The sequence below is a fragment of the Peromyscus eremicus genome, chromosome 12, assembly GCF_949786415.1.
Source record: "Peromyscus eremicus chromosome 12, PerEre_H2_v1, whole genome shotgun sequence".
Taxonomy (NCBI): domain Eukaryota; kingdom Metazoa; phylum Chordata; class Mammalia; order Rodentia; family Cricetidae; genus Peromyscus; species Peromyscus eremicus.
The window spans coordinates 9,810,176-9,831,486 of NC_081428.1; the positions used below are offsets into that span (position 1 = coordinate 9,810,176).

Here is a 21,311-nt window from a genome sequence, read left to right on the forward strand (position 1 = left end):
ACTTAGGCATTAGAATTCCCCTGTTGGACACGATTCAATGCAAATATTACCAGGAAAGGTAAATAAGATTTTATATATTAGTATAATCAAGCTTAATAGTTTACTCTTTAAGACAAATGAGAGTTGAATCAGCAGAGCTTGAAGATCAGCTCGGCTTGAGGAAGCCACAGTTAAGGATTAAGTCTTCTGCCATGCTGAGACGCCAGGCAAGAATAGTTAAGCTATTCAAAAACATGGTTAGCCAGACTTTGCTTGAATATCTACTTGGCTCTAAGAACTGACATTAGTAATTTTAGAAAAGAAATAGCAATCTCTAAAATTGCACTTTAAGTATACATAAATGATGCCATTCAAGAATGTTCCCTTCCACCAAAATAATAAAATAAAACAAATTTTCACAGGCATACACATGATTAAGATTAAGGTTATAAACTAACAAAACAGGCTCATGAGAAAAATCTATGAAGATATTTCTCTTTAAGTCTCGCTCAAAGAGTGGTATTTATTGTTTCTTAAGTGAACATGGTGTAAGAAAGCTCTGTATTGAGGAAGATCATTGATAGAAATTCCACATCAAACCACAGCAAATTCCAGGGCAAGGAAACGATGAGCATCTTCTTACTATGGGCCACAAGTGATTAAACTGCAATTAATATATGAATGTGTGATAAATTAAATATAATAACCCAGGGAAATATTTTCATGTAAAGGGTGAGGGAGGTGAATGGAGCCAATGGAATGTGGACACACCCAGCATAAGAGGATATATAACTTGAAGTTCAGACTCATGTCATTCAAACTCACTGCATTGTCTCATTGACACCCAGCTTATCTCACATCTCCTCTCAATATGTCCTACAGCTGCTGTTCTGAAAGCTTCTCCTCTAGATCCTATGGGGGTCAACTACACTACCCCTACTCTTCCTGTGGCTCTTCCTACCCCCGTCACCTGATCCACAGCACTAACTTCTGCTCTCCCAGAACCTACCATCTGGGCTCCTCTCTCCACAGTGGCTGTCATCAGAACTGCTTCCAGCCCATCAGATGCCAGACTTCACATGTGGTGCATAGCTCCTGCCAGCGGCCTTGCTATCGCCCACAGGTCTCCAGCTTCTGCAGCCCCTGCAGGACCACATATGCTGGATCTCTGGGTTTTGGGTCCAGCAGCTGCCACTCCCTGGGCTATGGGTCAAGGAGCTTCTACACTTCAGGCTGTGGCTCCAGTGGCTTCAGACCTGTGAGTTATGGAGTCTATCGCTACCCTTCCATTGGTTATGGTTCTGGATTCTGCCACCCAACCTATGTGACTTCTAGAAACTTCCAGTCTTCTTGTTACAGGCCCATCTGTGGCTCAGCCATCTAGAGATCAAGCTGCTGAACTTCCTGATTATAAGTGAATTTTATGAGTTAACATAGTGCTTTTCCAATAAGACTAACTAATCTCTCTCTGCATCCTTTCTCTGGCAACACTAGGTCTATTCAACTAAGAAATGAATGAATAACCAAATACAGATTCAAATGTCATTTGAAACAGTTGATTACCTATTCACAAATTCTTGGACTGTGTATGGGAGTACAGTTATATTTGATCTAATAAAATCATTTTTTTCTTGCATCTAATACAGTCTCTTGATTCTTTGTTGACTCTCAAGTTTTGATTTGTGATCTATCTTTGAGACTAGGACTTTTCAGACTACCTTCCCTAGGAAATCCCTTTACATAGGACTGGTGTATCTGGTACATAGAGATATATCTCTGAGCATTCCACTGACTAGAAGCAGATGGGTAAAAGCCTACTGGAATTTTCAGCAATGTCATTGAAAATATGCCCACAGAAGAGTCAGCCAACTCATATTTTCAATGAGACATTATGCTGACAATCAGAGTATACTTTTAGCTTGCATGTTCTGCACAACATTGATTTAGAGTTTCTCTAAGAAGCAATGAACTAGATAGTAAAACCTTAAAAAAATAAATTAAAATATGAAACATCATGATGTATTGACACGATAAGACAAAACATGGAATATAGGCAGTAGAAATGATTGTGTTTATCTTTAAATATATGAGAAAAAAGAGTTTGCCAAGGTGTGAAAGACAGAGACAGACAAAGACAGGACTTACATAACGGTAAAAACTGACTAGGGAAGAACTGAAGAGGGGCGTATTTTGTCTTAGAGCAGAGAAGTCTATGCAGCTGTCCCTCAGTATCTGTAGAAGGTGGGTTTCAGGAATCCCCACAGGTATCAAAATACTTTCATGATGATAATTCTTAAATAAAATGATGTTGTGTTTTCATAGAACACATATACTTCTTCCCATTAACTTTAAATCAGATTTAGGCTATCCATAATACCCAATGAAATAATATTAGCATACTTTAAGAAATTTATACAAGAAAAGAATTTAAGTATGTTTAACAGCAATGCATTTTTACATATTTAAATCCATGATTGTAAGATTCCATAAATATGAGACTCCTAGATGTGGTAGTTATATTTAGAAATTATAAATGTATAGAATCATTATGATTTAAGTTTGTTTTGGGGTTATTGAGTCCCTCAGAACTCAGATGAATGGTTCACTGTTTCTTATTGTGTTAGGAGTAATATTGGATTACTTTTGATATTCTAAATCTAAAAAGCTGCCTACATCTCTCTGGGGTCCGCTTGGCCACAGCAACGAGAATAAAAATAATTAATTTTAGCACACTCTTGACACTTGAGTAACATCCTAATGATCCCTTTAACTTTAGGCAAGTTGTTTCTTCAGCTAAGCATGATGGGAAAATGAAATTGAAAGATTCCCTTGCTATAGTTAGTAATGTTATTCAGAGAGATGAATGGTATTATCAACAAAAATCATTGACTATCATGTGACTATTTACTGATTTGCCTTCTCTAATATAATTTCTTTAACCACTTCTAAATGGATCTTAGAAAGAGAGCTGATTTTCTTTCATAGTAAGACAATAACAAGATAAGCATGGAATTGTGGGTGGCAGGCTTTCTGACTCAGAAATATAGGACCAAGAGAGAAGACCATGACGACAGGAGTCTCTGCTTCCCTTGGCCCTTTAACTCATTTTTCATGGGTTTGGGGTTTTTTTTTTGGGGGGGGGGGATGGAGGGCAACAAACTCTTCCTTTCTTTTAAAATAATTAAAATAAGAATTTACCAGTCACAAAGAGTTATATTTAATAAAATATGCTGATAAGTTACTCATTGACTTTTCTGAAAATATGCAGTTCGAACTCACCCAACTAAAACAAACAAAGAAGCAAAGATCTGCAGAGTCTAAATGATTGTCATCAGCAGTGACTATGAACTAATGCTCCCTCTTTAAATAATGTACATGGAGTAAAATCCGGAGCAAAGAAACATTTCGGGAAAACAAACTCAAATGTTTGATGTTAGATCATCCCTGAAAAAGTCCTAGAAACTAGAAACCTCCAATATTTATCAAGAAAGGCATCAAGGCTAATTCTAGTGACTATAACAAACGTAGCTCAAAACTAATAATAATTCCAAGAAAGAGAGGAATATTCAAGGTGGGATTAATAAAGCTCAAGATAGACACTAACTACCACAACAGAAATCCGAGGAATTGGAGAGTCACAAATCCATACTTCAAATATCTATATTACACTAAACTGACAAACCTGAAAGAAATTAGTAAGTTTCTAGATATAACTGGCCCACCAAAGTAAAACAATGATAGATTTAATCATTTAAAAAGAGCTATAACTAGAAAAGAATTGAAGCAATTATTTTTAAAATCTTCTTACTATAAAAGCACTGATTAGGAGAGATTCACGAAAAAATTATATCAGACCTTTAAAGAAAAGCTGCAACCAACACTTCTAAAGTAATTATATAATTGTTGAAAGAACACCTCCAAATTTCTTCTACAAAATTTGTGGGGAAGAGGGGAGGTGGGGGGCGGGGGGCAAACAGCATGACCACATAGCTGCCATGACAGGCTTAGAGGCCCAGACACAGCTTCTGACAGGCAACACCTGGACCCAGGAAAAGCCATTAGCTGACTCCACCCAGTGGGGCCTGCATCTAAGAGGAAATACCTGACATTCCAAACATTCCCTATACTCCTAGACAAATTTCAGGCAGTCCTGAACCCTGGGAATTCCCTCATCCCAACCTCTGCTTTGATTAAAAACAACAACAACAACAACAACAAAACACCCTGCCTGGCCTCAGGGCTCTCTGCTCTCATCCCTGTGTCAGAGAGAGAGTCCAAGCTCTGAACTTGAAAATAAAGACTCTTTGCTTTTGCTTTTACATAAGGGATTTGATCTCTATGGTGGTCTTTTGGGGATCCCCGCTATCTGGGCATAACAGTCTTATTCTATGGTCCCAACCAAGTAAAGATACAACAACAAAAGAAAACTATATACTATTGTCCCTGATAAACACAGGTACAAAATTTGTTTGCAAATGGAATGGTTCAACATCCACAAATTTAAAAATAATCTAATACAGTGTAAAAATAGACTCAAAGATACAAGTTATGTGATAATTTCAATGAGTGCAGAAAAGATCTTTGACTGTATTCAACATTACTCCATGATGAATATTGTAGAAGGAATAATGGTGGAAGTGATATACCTATGTATCACAAACCTACAGTCAACATCTTCTTAAACGGAGAAAAAGTCAAACCAAACTGCCATTAGTTAAATCTAGGATGAACACAGGGCTGTCTACTGTGTAGACTCCTATGCAATATACTGATTGAATTTTTAGATATGCAAAAGACAGTAGAAGGAAATAGAAGGGTTACAACTCATACAGGTATCTAGTGACTTAGAGAGTCTCCCCATTGCAGTGTAAAGATTGCTGTAGAAAAGTAAACTGAAATGAAATAGAGTAGACAGAGAAATGGATGCATTAGAATAGAACACTTAAGCATTTTTTCAGGCAGGCTTTCTCTATATAGTTCAAGCATACTCCAAAATCTACAAGATTCCAGGGGCTTAAACTCATGATCTTGCACATGCTAGGTGAACACACTGCTACTGAGTCATGTGCTCAGCTTCAGATGTTGCAAAGTACAATGTGAAGATCAGACAAAATGGTGATACTTTGTGTCCTCCAATCTCTGCTTAATAACTACCTGGAAGCTCTCCTTAGCATCATTTTCCTCTAATGCTTGATGCTTTTACTGATTTTTTTCAGCTCTTCTTTTAGTTAATCTCTCTCTGTCTCTGTCTCTGTCTCTGTCTCTGTCTCTCTCTCTCTCTCATTTTCCACATCCTGTGTTCTCACTGCTTTGGATTGCTATTGCTTCACTGGTTGGTTGGATGATGGTGACAGAAATGTAATGGATCCATCATTCACCCAGGAAAAAAATGTTTTCAATCCCATTTGAGTCATCTGCTCTTACTCTGACATTAATTCTCTTAATATATCAAGCAATGTGAGAGCTCTTTGTTCTGAACTCAGCTCCTTCCATGTGTTTTGACTTTTAAATTTGTATGAGGTTCTTTTGTGAAAAAAACCAGATGTTTAGCAAAGCAAGAGGTTTTGTCTTTAAAGGGTTATTTCATGTCTGAGAGAAAAATAGGTTTTCTCCTATTATCTTGGTGTGAAGCATGGGTGTGAAAAAAGCTGGTGTAAGCAGCCACTGCACAAGAGTGAGCACAATTACTTAGAAGGATATCATGTGGGTTCCTCGGCAGGATATGACACGTTCCTTTTTGTTTTTAATTGAACTGTGAAATCTGGACAGCCAGATGCAATCAAGGTGTGATTTTTTCCAACCCAACAGACAGACCTGTGAAATGTTTGCCAAGTTTTGACTTCTCCTTTCACTGTCAACAGCACACTAGCTAAGAACTGCACCGGACACCACTGCAAAACAGCAGGAAGCAGAGAGATGAGGGACTGGGTTCCCAACATCCTCCTCAAGGGCAAACCCCCAGTGATGCAACAGTAGCAGCTACTTTTGGAATTGTTTTCATTTCCCCATTCTTCTTCCAAGTCTGTTTCCGTTCTGATTTGCCTGAGATTGTGAATTCTGAAGAGATGTCAATTAAGATTTTATCTGTTAAATTTTCTTTCTTTCTTTCTTTCTTTTTTTTTAGATTTGCAGAACCCATAATATCTGGTGATCTTCAGATAGTATCAGGGCCTATTTATTAGTTCTGCTCACTAACACAAAGCGTGTATATTTCTGTGAAGTTTCATTTTTAGAAAAATAATAAATTTGTTTAAAAATTACAGAAACTAGTCTCCAGAACATCAAAACCATTTGGGTGAGTCCCATTAGAAAAAGAGAGTAGATGTTGAAGACTCTACCCAGGATGTTGTTTCTCCAGCCATTGTTTCTCATCACCATCTCTGCTTGCCTCCCAAAGCCTACTGCACTCCCGAGTTCAAGCTAGAACTTTTAGAACAATGACTCTTTTTGTCATATTAAATGTCGTAATTAAATCCAATGCCTTCCAGTCAGCAATCACTTCCTGAATCCTGGCTTTTGAGTGGTGAGCAACCAGGACCAGGGCATATAACATTAACTCCCTTCCAGCATACCACAGCTTTCAAAGATTCCACCAGCTTCCCACAGCACCAGAGGAGAGCGATAAAGCCCTTGACACACGGCTTTGTGGCAGACATGGTCTATCCACAGAGGTTGTAATTTTCCCTGTATTGATTCTGCTTTTACTACCTAATTTGTTTGCTTTTGAAAATTATTCATAGGCTTTGTCAGGTATGCTGCCAATATATTGGTTACATGTCAAGTTGCTGCACAGATTATTGGATTTCAGAAAAAAATTTTATGACTCTAAAGTTAAATTCTCCCTAGTCAACCATTGTCAGATATGGGCATTTCCTTTCCCTGCTATTCTAAGATAAAGAATATGGTAAGATAAATAACCACCTATTTAGAAATAAAAAACACCCTTATCTATTTACTCCTCTACTTTCCAATAAATTAAGATTTGTTTTAAATTTTACTAGCTTTTAATTTGAAGGTAAATAAATACTTTGCAGGATTCTTGAAGTAGGGTTTTTCAAGCAAGCAGGAAAAAAATATAATAATCTATTTAGGAAGAGTTTAATTCAGCTTTTTGAGGCATAATAGTTATAGTTGTAGATAGGTAAAGAATACAATGTAAAATTCCGAATATATATTTCAGAAAATATGTCTATTTTCTATATCATCCAGGTTTCATTTTTATAGTTGTATTCAATTATGGCTTGGAAATGCTTGGACAAAATTTCTTATATCCTGTAAATATGGGCTTTTCCCATCAGTATTCTCCCAAATAATACAGTATAAAAACGAATTCCATTGCAAAGAGAACTTTCTGTGATGAGAGTTAAGGACTACTATCACTGATCATCCAGTAGCAAATGGTCAGTCCTGAAAAAAAACATACAAATAACATTATATAGACCCACTGGGCTGCATTTAGGAATATATATGTACATGCCTGTACCTATACCTAAATACATATACATACACATGATGCATGTAATAACAATGAAAAAAAGAGGTCATGTATTTGAACAAGGGCAAGCAGAGGTTCATGGGAAGGTTTGGAGGGAGGAAAGGGAAGGGAAAACTGGTGTAATTACACTATAATCTCAGAAATGAAACAAGCAAAAATCTAATTCTGCAGCAATAACACTCTTCACTAGTGTAACAATTGCAAGATGATTTAAAACATAAAGGTGATTGGGTCAGGGATACATGCACGACTGTGATATTTTATATCAAGACTTTGTTGCATGTGGATTTGGGTTCCTGCCGGTGTCTCAGAAACTTACCTTATGGACACAAAAGCACAAACTGTATGAAATAATCATCACAGTAAAACTAATTAAAAAATTCATCATCTTGCAATTTCCGTTAGAAATATATTGATTTGTTTATTATCATGGGCGCATACCAATTCTTCTGGCAGATTTCAAGTGTAGCAGTGCAGTGTTAACTATAGCTTCATGTTCTACATTAGGTCAGCAAATGTGCCTGCCTTATAACTAAGTTTAGGCACATTGGCCAACAGCTGCCTGACCCCTTCCCTGATCCCCTGATACCCACTAGTCTACTCTCGGGTCCATGAGCTCTAGAATTGAAACTCTACCTAAACCATGGAGTATGTCTTTCTGTGCCTGACTCACTTTCCTTAGTATACTGGCCCTTAGGAGTCATCCAGATTCCATGCTTTTTTTTTTTTTTCATATAGCTTCTACTTGTGACTTAAAGGGAAAGGGACATTATTACACAGAGATATGATATTTTGTTTTGATCTTCATCTTATCACAAACCTCAAATATCATGGGGGAAAAGGGATTCAGTCTCTTTTAAATTATGTCTGTTGTATTTTTTTCCATTTATCTGTTTCCCTTGTGAGTGTGATGTTGAAGATTGAACAAAGGGTCTCATGCATGGAAGGTAGGCACATTACTGTCAAACTAACCTCAACTCCATTCTTAAAGTTCATAACTGACAAAATTAGATAATATTGCACAATAATAATAAACATGAAAAATTTGTTTTTTGATTCATAACGACTATAGAGTGGTTATTTGTTACCTGAAAAATTCTTTTTTTTTTTTTCCTCGAGACGAGGTTTCTCCATGTAGTTTCAGTCTTAGATCTCACTCTGTAGAACAGGCTGGCCTCGAACTCACAAAGATCCGCCTGCCTCTGCCTCCTGAGTGCTGGGACTAAAGGTGTATGTCACCATCACCCAGCTCCTAAAACATTCTTAAGTTTCAATTCTGGATATTTATCAGTAGGGCCTTTGAGGGAAGTAATTAAGATGAGATGACATAGTTAAAGTTGAGTGTACAAGATAGGATTAGGGCTCTTAGAAGAAGGAGAGGAGACTAGAGCTCTTTTCTATCATAAGTTATGACAGCCTGGAGGTACTCAGCTGTGGTCCCTCACAGAAACCAAACTGACCCCTTCCTTGATATTGACATTCTTTTTTTTTTCTAATTCTTCTTTTATTAATTAAATTTATTCATTTATTTACATCCCAACCACAGTTTCCCTTCCCTCCTCTCCTCCCATTCCCTCCCCTCCCCTCTCCCTTACCCCAGCATCCATTCCTCCTCTGTTTCTGCTAAGAAAGTCATAGGCCGCTCCTGGGTGTCAAAAAAGCATGGCATATCAAGTTGAGATAGGACTAAGCTCTCTGCTTGTGTTAAGGCTGGAATACTGACATTCTTTTTTCTTTTCTTTATTAAGAAATTTTTTATTCATTTTATATACCAACCACAGATCCCCTTCTCATCCCTCCTCCTACTCACCCCAGTCTTCCTCCCCCATCCCCTTCTCAGAAAAGTTAAGGCCTCCCATGGGGAGTCAGCAATGGCGGGTACATTCTGTTGAGGGAGGTCAAAGTCCCTCTTCCCAGCATCAAGGCTCTGCAAGGTGACCCACCATAGGTAGTGGGCTCCAAAAAGCCAGCTCATGAACCAGGGATGGATCCTGATCCCACTGCCAGAGGCCCCTTAAACTACACAACTGTCTCACTTATGCAGAGGGCCTAGTCCAGTCCCATGCAGGCTCCACAGCTGTTGATCTAAAGTTCATGAGTTCCCACTAGCTTGGTTCAGCTGTTTCTGTAGATTGACATTCTCGTCTTCAAAGCCTGGTATTTGAGCCATTCACTATGAATTTTTTAAATTACTTGGATAGTTCTGCTTTTAAATTTTTGTCTTGACAAGTTGACCAAGAACAGAACAATTCTCTAGGCAGACCATGACAGTGACTAAACAAATCTACACATGAAATAAATTATATGCATTCAAATATGTGTGAACATACACAAAGGCATGCATGTTGAGATTTAAAAAACACAGCCAGCCAGCCCGAGTTTCAGGTAATAGTATTGTACCAATGTCAGCTCTCTCCTTTTGATATTGTAGCAGTTAGGAAATTTGCTAACAATAGTAAAAGCTGGGTGCAAAGTTGAAAAAAAAATTCCATGTGCTATTTTTGCAACTTCCTGACAGTATACAATGCAGTAATTTCAAAAATAAATTTTAAAGAAAGGTAGGTTAAGAATAAAAGTAAGTGTGTTAGAAGGTTTATATGGGGACATTTCTGGAGAGTAAATTCTGTTAGTTATTGTGAGAGGACATAGTTCCCAATGACTTAGAGCATCTCTAACTGCCAAGGTGGCATTGAGAGGTAATGAAGTCAAAATACCATAGGCTGACCTCTGCTTTTCTCCCACATTTACCACATGCTATAGATGGTGGTGTCAATTCTCCTTTAATCCTTGCTTTGTTTAATGATGGGATTTGTAAAACTGTTTTGCTCCAGCCCCAATTGACTAATGACTAACCCTACTTTCCAACACTAATTACTTAGAAACATTACATAGTATTAGACATAAATTTTAAATTGTTATGAAAATTTTAAATTATTTTCCTAATTGTAGTTCTTTTTTTTTTTTTCACTCTTTGGTGGCCTGCCACCCAGCTCCCATAGAAATACATGGAGATTATTCTTATTTATGACTACTGGGTCTTAACTTGGCTTGTTTCTAGCCAGCTTTTCTAACTTAAATTATCCCATTTCCTGTACATCTTTCTTTCCTTCTTATTCCATAGCTGGCTGTGTGGCTGTGTGGCAGTGTGGCTGTGTGGCTGTGTGGCTGTGTGGCAGTGTGGCAGTGTGGCTGTGTGGCTGGCCCCTGGCATCTTCCTCTCTTTCTCCTTTTCTAGCACCTTCCTTGCCCTTTTTCAGAATTCTCCCCCTATTAATTCACCCTCCCTGGCAGCCCCTCCTATCCCTTTCCTGCCCATCTATTGGCCACTGGGCTCTTTATTAGACCAATCAGGTGTTTTAGACAGTGAAAGAAACACAGCTTCACAGAGTTAATGCAACACAAAAGACAAAAGAGTGAAACATGTCTTTGCATCATTAAACAAATACTCCACAGCCTAAACAAATGTAACACATCTTAAAATGATATTCCACAACACCTGTTAGGTGTTATTAATTGTAATTAATTATTAATTGACTAGCCAAGCTAATCAGGTTTAGGGTGCTCTTTTAAACTTTTTCAAGAGAAAGAACAGAAAAGATAATGATTTTTTGTTTTTCTCTTCTTTCCAGGCAGTGGCATTAAAACATTCAATTCAATTCCCCCAAATTTCTTAGAGCTGGATAATATTGTAATTTTTAGTTAAAATCATTTTTTTAAGTCAGAATCTACATTAAAATAGTGAATTATTCTCATTTCGGGGAAAATCTGCAAAGGAAGAAAAATCTGAATTTGCTCTTATGCACATTCGTTTTTGCTACTTTATCAGCAAAATAGTTCTAGTCATGTAATTGAAGGGGAAGCTGTTATCACACTGGCAATCATAAAAAAGAAGTGACTAATAGCTGACTCTGTGCTTTTAACAGCTCACTCTTCCTGCTGGGCAAATGACCACAGGGGTTAATGTCTCCACTGTAAAATTGATTCCTGGGACTTCACTTTCATGCCCTATAGATATTGCAAGGTGAAGAGGTGTTATTGGCTCTTCATAGTCTCCAACTTTCAAGACAAATTTGAAAAATGCTTTAGCTCCAACAATTTTAGGGTGATTTTCTATGGTCCATTAGCACACTAGAAAGAGTCGGAACAAACAGTCAAAACACATTTAGCACACATCTTTGGGAGCTGCAAATTTATTTGGGGAAAGTAATGTGGAAACATTTTCTTAGTTGACGGTCAACACAGGGGATAGCAATGATGGTGCAGCAAGCCTTTTTTTTACAGAAGTTACGAAATAGAATTCTACTCAGCAACATTGTCATTTTCAAATTGTTGAAAGAAGAAGAATATGCACCATTCCAAATGACCTGGATTTTACTTTAGTGGTTTAGTGCTCATTTGAATAGTCTCTCTCTTCTCTCTGTCTCTGTCTCTGTCTCTGTCTCTCTCTCTCTCGCTCTCTCTCTCTCTCTCTCTCTCTCTGTGTGTGTATATGTGTCGTACATTGGTTGTTTTCCTCTGCTGGTCTCAGCGTTATTGTCTTGAGCCACACTCTCTCAATGAACAGGAAGCTGGGCAATTCAGCTAAGGTGGCCAGCCATTGAGCTCTTGGGTTTTACCCATCAGTGTTCCCCACAGCACTGGTGTTACAAGTATTGTACGGCCATGCCTTGCTTTTTACGTGGATATTGGGATTAGAAGGTTATGCTTCAAAGCAAGTACTTTTCTTGCTCACACAGCTGTCTCCCCAGGTGTATCTGTAATGGTTTCGCCCCCATTTTCTTCTTGTTTTAATGCTAAATGCTTTCTTTAATGCTAAAGCCTTCAATGATAAATGTTGTATTGATTAAAGACTTACTTAAAACATATGTTTGATTTTTATGTCTTAGCTTTGTTGAAGTGGGTCAGGATGTATTGCTAGTAGGGCTGAGGAGATGGCTTGGTCAGTAAAATGCTTTCTGTGCATCCTGAGTGTCATACTCAGCACCCAGCACCAGCACCCAGTACCAGCACCAAGCACCAAGTTGGATGTGATAAGAGTGTGCTTTTAATCCTAGTTCTGGGAAGATGCAAACAGGAGGATGTCTGAGGTTTGCCAGTCAACCTGCCTACCCCACTTAGTGAGCACCAGGTCCAATTAGAGACTCTGTCACTCACAAAAACAAACAAGTACATAGATCAAATTGGGTAGCTCCTGAGGGACAACTATTTTGGAAGTTGTCCACATATGTGTGCATCCCTGCCACATGAACATGCACACACCACACACACACACACACACACACACACACACACACACACACACACAGATACATTGATACATTGCAATGTGTGTGTGTGTGTGTGTGTGTGTGTGTGTGTGTGTGTGTGTGTGTGTATTCATCAGTTTATTGCCAGCCTGGCCTGGGCTGCATAGGGAGAATCCGCCTCAAAGAACAAAACCAAACCTTGTATAGAGAGTTGAACTGAGTCATGGAATATGTTCAGACAGACACAGTCTCACTTCCTGGTACTATAAATTTCTGTGAACATACTCTTAAACTAATTGAGTGTTCTCTATTTTTTTTTCATTTGAAAAATAAAAATAATAGTTAATGCACATGTGAATTGTGTAACGTAAATTGAATGGTTCTGGAATTTAATTTCTCAAAAGTGCTGTGCCTTATCCAACTTTCAAAGTACCATTTCTCTGACATAATTGTAACAGGCTTGCAAACTATTGTTGTATCTACATCTCCTCTGAGTGAGCAGGACAAGCACAGGTTAGAATGTGATTATTACTGAGGTCACAATAGGACATTAGGAATTCAAGCAGAAAAACAGTCCCTTCCTTCTTTGGTATTGTTGAAAATAAATTTTTTTAAGGTTTATTTGTAATAAAATTGATCTATAGTCTTTTCTGAATTCTCACAGGTAACTCTACCTTAGGTCATAACACCACAGGTAAAATAAAAACAAACAAGTGTTTGAAGAAGTGTTTTATTTATTGAAACATTACCCAGGAGAAAACCCTATCCATTATAGCAGCATGGGGTAAGAACCACCATAAAGTTATGAGCAACCCGTGCTTTAGCTGGAGTACAGAGCCTATTCCTGATATTAACAGATTCAGATAATCATTTATGATTTTGTTGGAAATAAATTTATTCCAATATTTTAAATTATTTGCCCTGAACTACTCCTCCTAGGTACTCCCATGTCCAAATGACCCCCTTATATCCGCCAACTCTCTCTCTCTCTCTCTCTCTCTCTCTCTCTCTCTCTCTCTCTCTCTCTCTCTCTGTCTCTCTCTCTCTCTCTCTCTCTCTCTCTCTCTCTCTCTCTCTCTCTCTCTCTCTCTCTGTCTCTCTTTCAACTCACCAACTACAATTTGTGCAGTTCAAATATTCTTGGGTGTATAACCACCCATAGGAATGTGGATTACCTACCAGGAGCCACACTTTTTATTAGTCATAATTTTCTAAACTCCAAATAAATATTCACCACTTGGGACTCTTTGCCTGATGCATATTAAAGTTTTTCTAACGTGGGTATGGAATGAAGACACATTCCCCTGAAGCTGGTATCATGTAGTAATCATATTGTCCAAAGAAGTCCTACCTTGGTGAGTAGGGACACAGTGTTTACATAATTGGGAGTCCTTGAGGGTACATAATAAAGACTGAAATAACCCCTTCTCCACATATGGGGACAGCACTAGGGTATTCTCATGACAATGACAAGTACAGTGGATATGTATCCAGCCAATAAAAAGAGAGATGAGTGTGGGGTCCTGGTCTGTTAAGCCACTAAAAAGTGATGCCTGGGTTCCTTTGTTGTCCTCCAGGGGACAGGATGTTTGGCCATCAGAATGCCATACGCATTCGCGAATTCAGCTTCTCTACCTGTTACAACTTTTGAGATATTGTGCTTTAGATTGTTGCGCTTTATTCTTTTGAATATTTAGGCATGTAAATAAGATGTATTTGCATTTTACTTGCGTGCCAGTCTGTCTGCCCTGACAGTGAACATATTAAAATCACTCAAGCATGTAAGTCCAAAAAGAAATGTATTTTGAAATTCCCAACTCCAGCATTATGGCATTTGTCTTCCACACATTATGGAACATTGCAAAAATCCAATTTCTAGAAATGTAAAATAGAGGTAATGATAACAGTTCTATCACAGGACAGCATGAGGAAAAATGATACGTGAAGCAACTAGGAAAGTCTCTTAAATATAGAAGTCCTTTATAAATGTTAACTGCTGGTAGACTATAAATCTGTATAACTTGGGGCCAAAGCTGAATGGTCATGAATGCCTTGACCGGATCCTCTGAATGAGCTATAAATAAACTATTTTATGCATTATATGGCTAACTATTATTCCCCAATACCCAAGCACTTTAAATGTCCACTGAGACATACAATAGTGTGTAGCATTCATTGGCAAATGTCACAATCATATAAATACATGATTTAATCTTCTTATTTTGTATGTTTTTGTCATGAATATTGCCTAATTAATCAGTTCCTCGATGCATTTTATCATATTTATTCATGGTGTACGTGTGTGTACATGGATGCAAGGGCATATACACATGCACTTTGTGATTAAGTTGTCACCTTCCACCGTGCCGCTCTCAGAAACTGAACTGAAGTTATCAGGCTTGACAGCAAGTAGCTTTACACTCTGAGAGCCACTGCACCAGCTCCCATAATGCTCTTATCTCTCTTTGAAATATTTCTGTTGTGTGTGTTTACGATATGTGCATATGTGTTTATGATGTGTGTGTGTGTGTGTGTGTGTGTGTGTGTGTGTGTGTGTGTGAGAGAGAGAGAGAGAGAGAGAGAGAGAGAGAGAGAGAGAGAGCAAGAGAGCAAGAGAGAGAGAGCACATTTAGGTGCATAGACACCATGGTAAATATGTGAGGTAAGGAGACACATTTGTGGAGTAGTTTCTCTCATTTCACCTTTACATGGGCTCCAAAGGTTTGCACTGGAAGCACTTTCATCCACTCTACCTTCTCATTGGCTTATCCATTTGTAAAAATTTTTCTCTTAGCCCTCTGGGTTATATGAGCTGAGGTCCTAACCAGTGTCTGCTCTTCTTATACTAGCACACAGTGTGGTGGTTTGAAAGAAAATGGCCCCCAAAGTGAGTGGCACTATTAGGAGGTGTGCCCTTGTTGGAAGTAGTGTGTCACTGTGGGGATGGGCTTTCAGGTCTGTTTTGCTCAAGCTTCCCTCACTGTGACAGTCAATTGACTTCCTGTTGCCTGCAAGATGTAGCACTCTCAGCTCCGGCACCACATCTGCCTGCACACCACCATGCTTCCCGTCATGATGATAATGGACTGAACCTCTGAAACTGTAAGCCACCCACACCAGTTAAATGTTTTCCTTATAAGAGTTGCCATGGTCAAGGCATTACTTCACAGCAATAGCAAACCCTGACTAAGGAAAAGGACTCCTAATGATGTGTTTGGAGGAAATTGGACTTTGATACTTTGAGTTATGAAAGCAGGAGAATGCTTTAAGCATTGCTTACTAGACCATACCAGTAGGAGCATGGAAGACAGAGGTGCTAAGAGTTATTTGAACTATGTCAAGGTGTGGGGCTCAATCAAGAAGTTTCAAATGAGAAGAATTTTAGTATGTTGCCTAGAGATTGTTCTTGTGATATTTTGGTGAAGAAAGTGGCCACCTTTTGCCCTTGTCTGAAGAGTCTGCATGAGGCTGAAGTGAAGAAATTTGGATTAATTTTATTGGCAGAAGAAATCTCAAAACAGCCTTGTATAGACTCTGTCATGTGGATATTTGTGGTAACTCTAGTGAAGATTTATAATGAAGAGGAGCAAGCTGAGCAAGGAAAATTATTTGAGGAGGAAAAAGGGCACCAGAAAGTGGAATGGAGTTAAATCATCTCTTCAAGGAGATAAATGGATTAAGAAATTAAATAAAGAGAGTGGGGACCTCAGGGTAAGATCTCATCCAGATAAGTTTCCAACTTGTGAAAAGGAACTGAAGAAAAGCTTAGAGCTGGGTGTGGTGGGGGAACACCTTTAATCCCAGTAGCTAGAAGGCAGAAATTTTTGGATCTCTGAATTTGAGGCCAGCCTGGTCTGTAGAGCAAGTTTCAGGTTAGCCAAGTTTAGGCAGTTAAAGACAGAAAGCCGGTGAAGATGTAATTAAACAAGGGGGCCATGTTCCAGCCCCAGCAAGGCACAGAACTTTGCAGCTTCAGCCATGTGGTTCTGGGTTTAGAGTTAAGAAGAAAGAAGTTATGAAATAAAGCTGTTGAAGCCAGGCCTGTGTCGGGGTGTTCCTGGAGGCCTAGTGGAGAGGCCATTATGTGAAGCTGTGAAGTTGAAGCCTGGATTGCCTCGGAGAATTCAAGATGGTAGAGATGACAAGAGTTATCACCTGCCAAGAAGCACTGCTAACAGGGAGTGGAACAGACACAAGAGAAAGAAGTATGTTGAAGTCAAACCTGAACTGAGTTGGAGAACAGAAGAGCATTTTGACATAGGACATGGAGATGCAAAGTTTGGAGTCTGTCCAGCTGGTTTTAGGTCTTTCTTTTGTCCAATATTTCCTTGCTATGCTCTGTTCCCAGCATTTTGGAATGGTAATGTACATCTTGTGCCATTATATGTTCAACGTATGTGATCTGCTTTTTTATTTTTATAGGAGGATTACATTTAAAAGATTACCATGTGTCTCAGAAGAGACTTTGGACTTAAAACAAGTTTGAGACTGTGATAGACTATTGGGACTTCCTTTTTTTTTTTTTTTTTTTTTGGTTTTTCGAGACAGGGTTTCTCTGTGTAGCTTTGCACCTCTCCTGGAACTCACTTGGTAGCCCAGGCTGGCCTCGAACTCACAGACATCTGCCTGGCTCTGCCTCCCAAGTGCTGGGATTAAAGGCATGCGCCACCACCGCCCGGCGACTATTGGGACTTTTGAAGTTGGACTGACTGATTTTTTTTTATTATAATAAGACTATAAGTCTTTGGAGACCATGGAGTGAAATGTGGTGGTTTGAAAGAAAATGGCTCCCCAAAGGAGTAGCACTATTAGGAGATGTGGGCTTGTTGGAGGAAGTGTGTCACTGTGGGGGTCGACTTTGAGGTTTCTTTTGCTCAAGCTTCCATCAGTGTGTCAGTCAGTTGATGCTGCCCTGCTCCCTGTGATAATGATAGTGGATTGAACTTCTGAAACTTTAAGCAAACCACACCAATTAATTGTTTTCTTTATAAGAATGGCCATGGTCATGGTGTCTTTTCACAGCAATAGAAACCCTAGCTAAGACACATTGTTACCAATCAGTTCACCTTAGATACAACATGCACTCTCACATGGCATGGGAATGTGACTATGCTTCTACTTGTTTCCAGACTTTTTTATTTGTTCAGTAATTTTCCTGGCACTTGAAAATAATTTGATATTTGCTTTACTGCTTATAAACACAGCCCCTAAGGAGCCATTAAAAATTCACACTCTATAAATTTGATAGCAGATTACATCCTTAAGTATTTGGGCCAGAATTTCCATCTTCTTAGCTGATATAATTTAAGCCTACTTACACAAGGCATTCCATAATCAACTGGTAAAGAGAGTCAGGCAAATTATTTTTCCATAAAACTCAATTGATTCCTATGGTGTATCATGATGTTATGGTGATATCTTTATCTTTAATGCACCATTTATAACACACATACAGTTTTAGATGATAATCAGTGCAAGCAAGTGCTTTATAATGTGGCAAAACATGTTAGGAATGACAGAAGAGAATTTCAGTATGGTATAATGTGATAAGCAAGTAGAGAGCAAAGAACTGAGTCTCACCATCCACTGTTGGATCTTCAGTCACAGTCTAAGCTGCAACTGAAGGCCAAGGTCAAATGCTTTGAATATGCAACCCTCCTCTGAAAGCAAGCAAAAAGCAGTCAGCTAGCTTTTGGGTATTAATCATAGGTATCCAATTCAGTTCAAGTTAGACAACAACATGAAGAACAAGCTTGTATGTAAGTTGTCATGCACAAAGGCATCAAAGTAGGCTGTGGAGGAAATCAAACCCACAGCATGAAAGCACATCCACTTCTAAGTCAGCGTCGAGTGTTCATGTCCCTTTGGCACTGACAACAGAGTAACCAAACATAGTGATTGTACATTACAGTTGCTACACTGGACACTTTGCTTACTGTTCCCTTAGAGAGTTGCTAGACGACTCTGTCTAATCTATTGTCTATTTTCATCTCAGCTGCATTATCAACCCTGATCATCTTCTGGGTTCTACCAAAATCAGTCCCTAGTTAATGACTCTCAGACATGCCATTCGAGGTCCATCAGCAACCCCCGTAATGAAGCTTTTATTCCTCAGAAGATTTCTACAATATAAAAATCAATGTATACCTATCTCTACACTGCATATCTAGTGGTTTCAAAACTTGAATTACAGTCCCACCTTCTTGCTATAAAACCTACCTTGACTGGAGACAGCCTGTCTCTAATTTCTGTAGGTCAACTTCTAAGTCTGGCTATTGCCTCCAAGATGCAAATAGGAGAGTTTATTGTAGCATGAATCTTAAAAGGTCTTATTAATAAAAACAAACCCAGATTGAGGTATTGGGGTAAATGCTGAAAGGTCAGAGAAACAAAACAAGCCACAGCTAACCTCACCTCACCAACTTCTTAGCCCATCCTGCTTCCTCAAACTGGAAGCCTCTGTGTCCTCATCCAAATGGATCTCAGCTGAACTGCTACTAAAAGCCTAAAAGCTTAACAAGCTCTGGTTCCTGGTTTTCACGTCTTATATACCTTTCTGCTTCCTGCCATCACTTCCTGGGATTAAAGGCATGTGTCACCATGCCTGGCTGTTTCCAGTGTGGCTTTGAACTCACAGAGATCCAGATGGATCTCTGCCTTTGGAATGCTAGGATTAAAGGTGTAGCTAAAGTTTTCCTGTCTGGCCCACAGTCAGGACAAACCTCTCTCACCTGGCAGCCCCACAGCCCCTCAGACCCAACCAAGTAAACACAGAGACTTATATTGGTTTCAAACTGTATGGCCGTGGCAGGCTTCTTGCTAACTTTTCTTACAGCTTAAATTAATCCATTTCCATTAATCTATACCTTGCCATGTGGCTCGTGGTTTACCGGCATCTTCACATGCTGTTTCTCATCGTGGCGGCTGGTGGTGTCTCTTTGACTCAGCCTTCCACTTCCCAGCTTTATTCTCCTCCTGGTCCCGCCTACGCTTCCTGCCTACCCAATAGCCAGTCAGTGTTTTATTTATTGACTAATCAGCAACACATTTGCCATACAGAACATCTCACAGCATAAAGGTGTGAGAGACCATTTTCTGGTCTCTGTATCTAGTGGCTGTTCTGTTCTCTGACCCCAGATAAGTTTGTTAGGGTGCACAATACTTTGGGGAACACAATATCACCACAGTTTATCTATCCTCTTGCATATTCTACAATATACCATGAATTTTTCTATTTCATAAACTAACCTTTTACATACTTGAACAAAAGCAGTTTCACTTGACATCTTATTTATTAACTTAGTGGTTGCCCTTTTGAGTATGACAAATTACTATTGGTATAACTTTGTTTTTTTGTTTTGTTTTGTTTTTATATATTTTTTTTAATTCTACAAAAGCAATCTATAAATCACAGGAAGGGAAGGATATTTGCAGAATCAGGAAAAACTGTACAACCTAATATATCTTCTAAACACAGAATTATTATTCCTTATAGAAAGCCTTACTAGATTTTAAAATTGTTCCAGAGATGTTAAGGATCCAAGACTTTATTCAGCTTTATATATTGGCTTAAGAATCTTTCAGAGTTTAAAAAGTGATTAAATTTAATGGACAATGACACCCTTTAACTTAAAGTCACTTTATATTAATATATTTCTCATGTTATAGAGACAAATTGGGGGAGACCTTACTCAGTAATACAGATATTTCTTAGTCACCCCACATGCTCACTGTAAATCACAACACCAATACTCCTGTTCATGCTAGAGGAAGAGAGATGGGAGAGAGGGTCTGATAACAGTGGGTAACCAGTTGTTTAAATACAAATGGGACAGCTAATATGGCCTCCATCTGACACTGGATATTTTTTCACAGCTTTCCTGTTTTGTTTGTTTGTTATGTTTTTTGAGGCAAGGTTTCTTAATATAGCCCTGGCTGTCCTAAAACTAGCTCCATAGAGTAGACTGGCATTGACTCTCATAACTCATAGAGATCCGCCTTTCTCTACCCCTTGAGTGCTGAGATTAAAGGCATGCACCACCACTGCCTGGCTGCTTTCTTGTATTTTTAACACAGTTTTAAGTTGACTTTATTTGTTGACTTTCCTTTTTCAACCTTTTCTGGCCTTTTCCTACTTTATGAGTTCCAGAAGTTTAAGATTTTCTCAAAGAACCTCCTCAATGTTCTCATAAATGGTGCTTATGTTTCTGATTTAAATAATATTATAGGAGACAGTATAGCATTGTAGTCAAGAGCACAGTTTACCAGATAACACTGATTGGGTTTGTACCCGGGACACAAGCTTGCTCCTATGTGGCATTCTAATCTACTTTCCGGACTTCTGGAAGGGCCATGTTCTTCTGTGTGGTAAATTTGATCTAGTAACCTTCATGTTAATATCTGTAAATGTGTCTTCATTGTTACATATTTAGATTCCCTTATTAAAAACAATGAAGATAGATGTGTTTTAGAATGTAGAGATTTTTCAGAGTTTAGAAAGATTATGTAGCATATAAGCTATACATTATTTAGCAATTCAAGAGTTATCTAAGATAACATCCCTGGATCAAAAATATTGATCAATTTTTGGA

The 21,311-nt window shown here is 38.6% G+C and overlaps 1 protein-coding gene across 1 annotated transcript; it reads left to right on the forward strand.

Moving 5' to 3' along the window:
- Positions 1 to 850: 850 nt before the first annotated feature.
- On the forward strand, positions 851 to 1,363 carry LOC131922934 (keratin-associated protein 13-1-like). Its single transcript, XM_059277795.1, has one exon. It carries the CDS (start codon positions 851 to 853, stop codon positions 1,361 to 1,363), a length of 513 nt encoding a protein of 170 aa, XP_059133778.1.
- The last annotated feature ends 19,948 nt before the right edge of the window (positions 1,364 to 21,311 follow it).

Excerpts from the sequence above, each read along its gene's own strand:
- LOC131922934 (XM_059277795.1), top strand. The coding sequence starts at position 851 with ATGTCCTACAGCTGCTGTTCTGAAAGCTTCTCCTCTAGATCCTATGGG.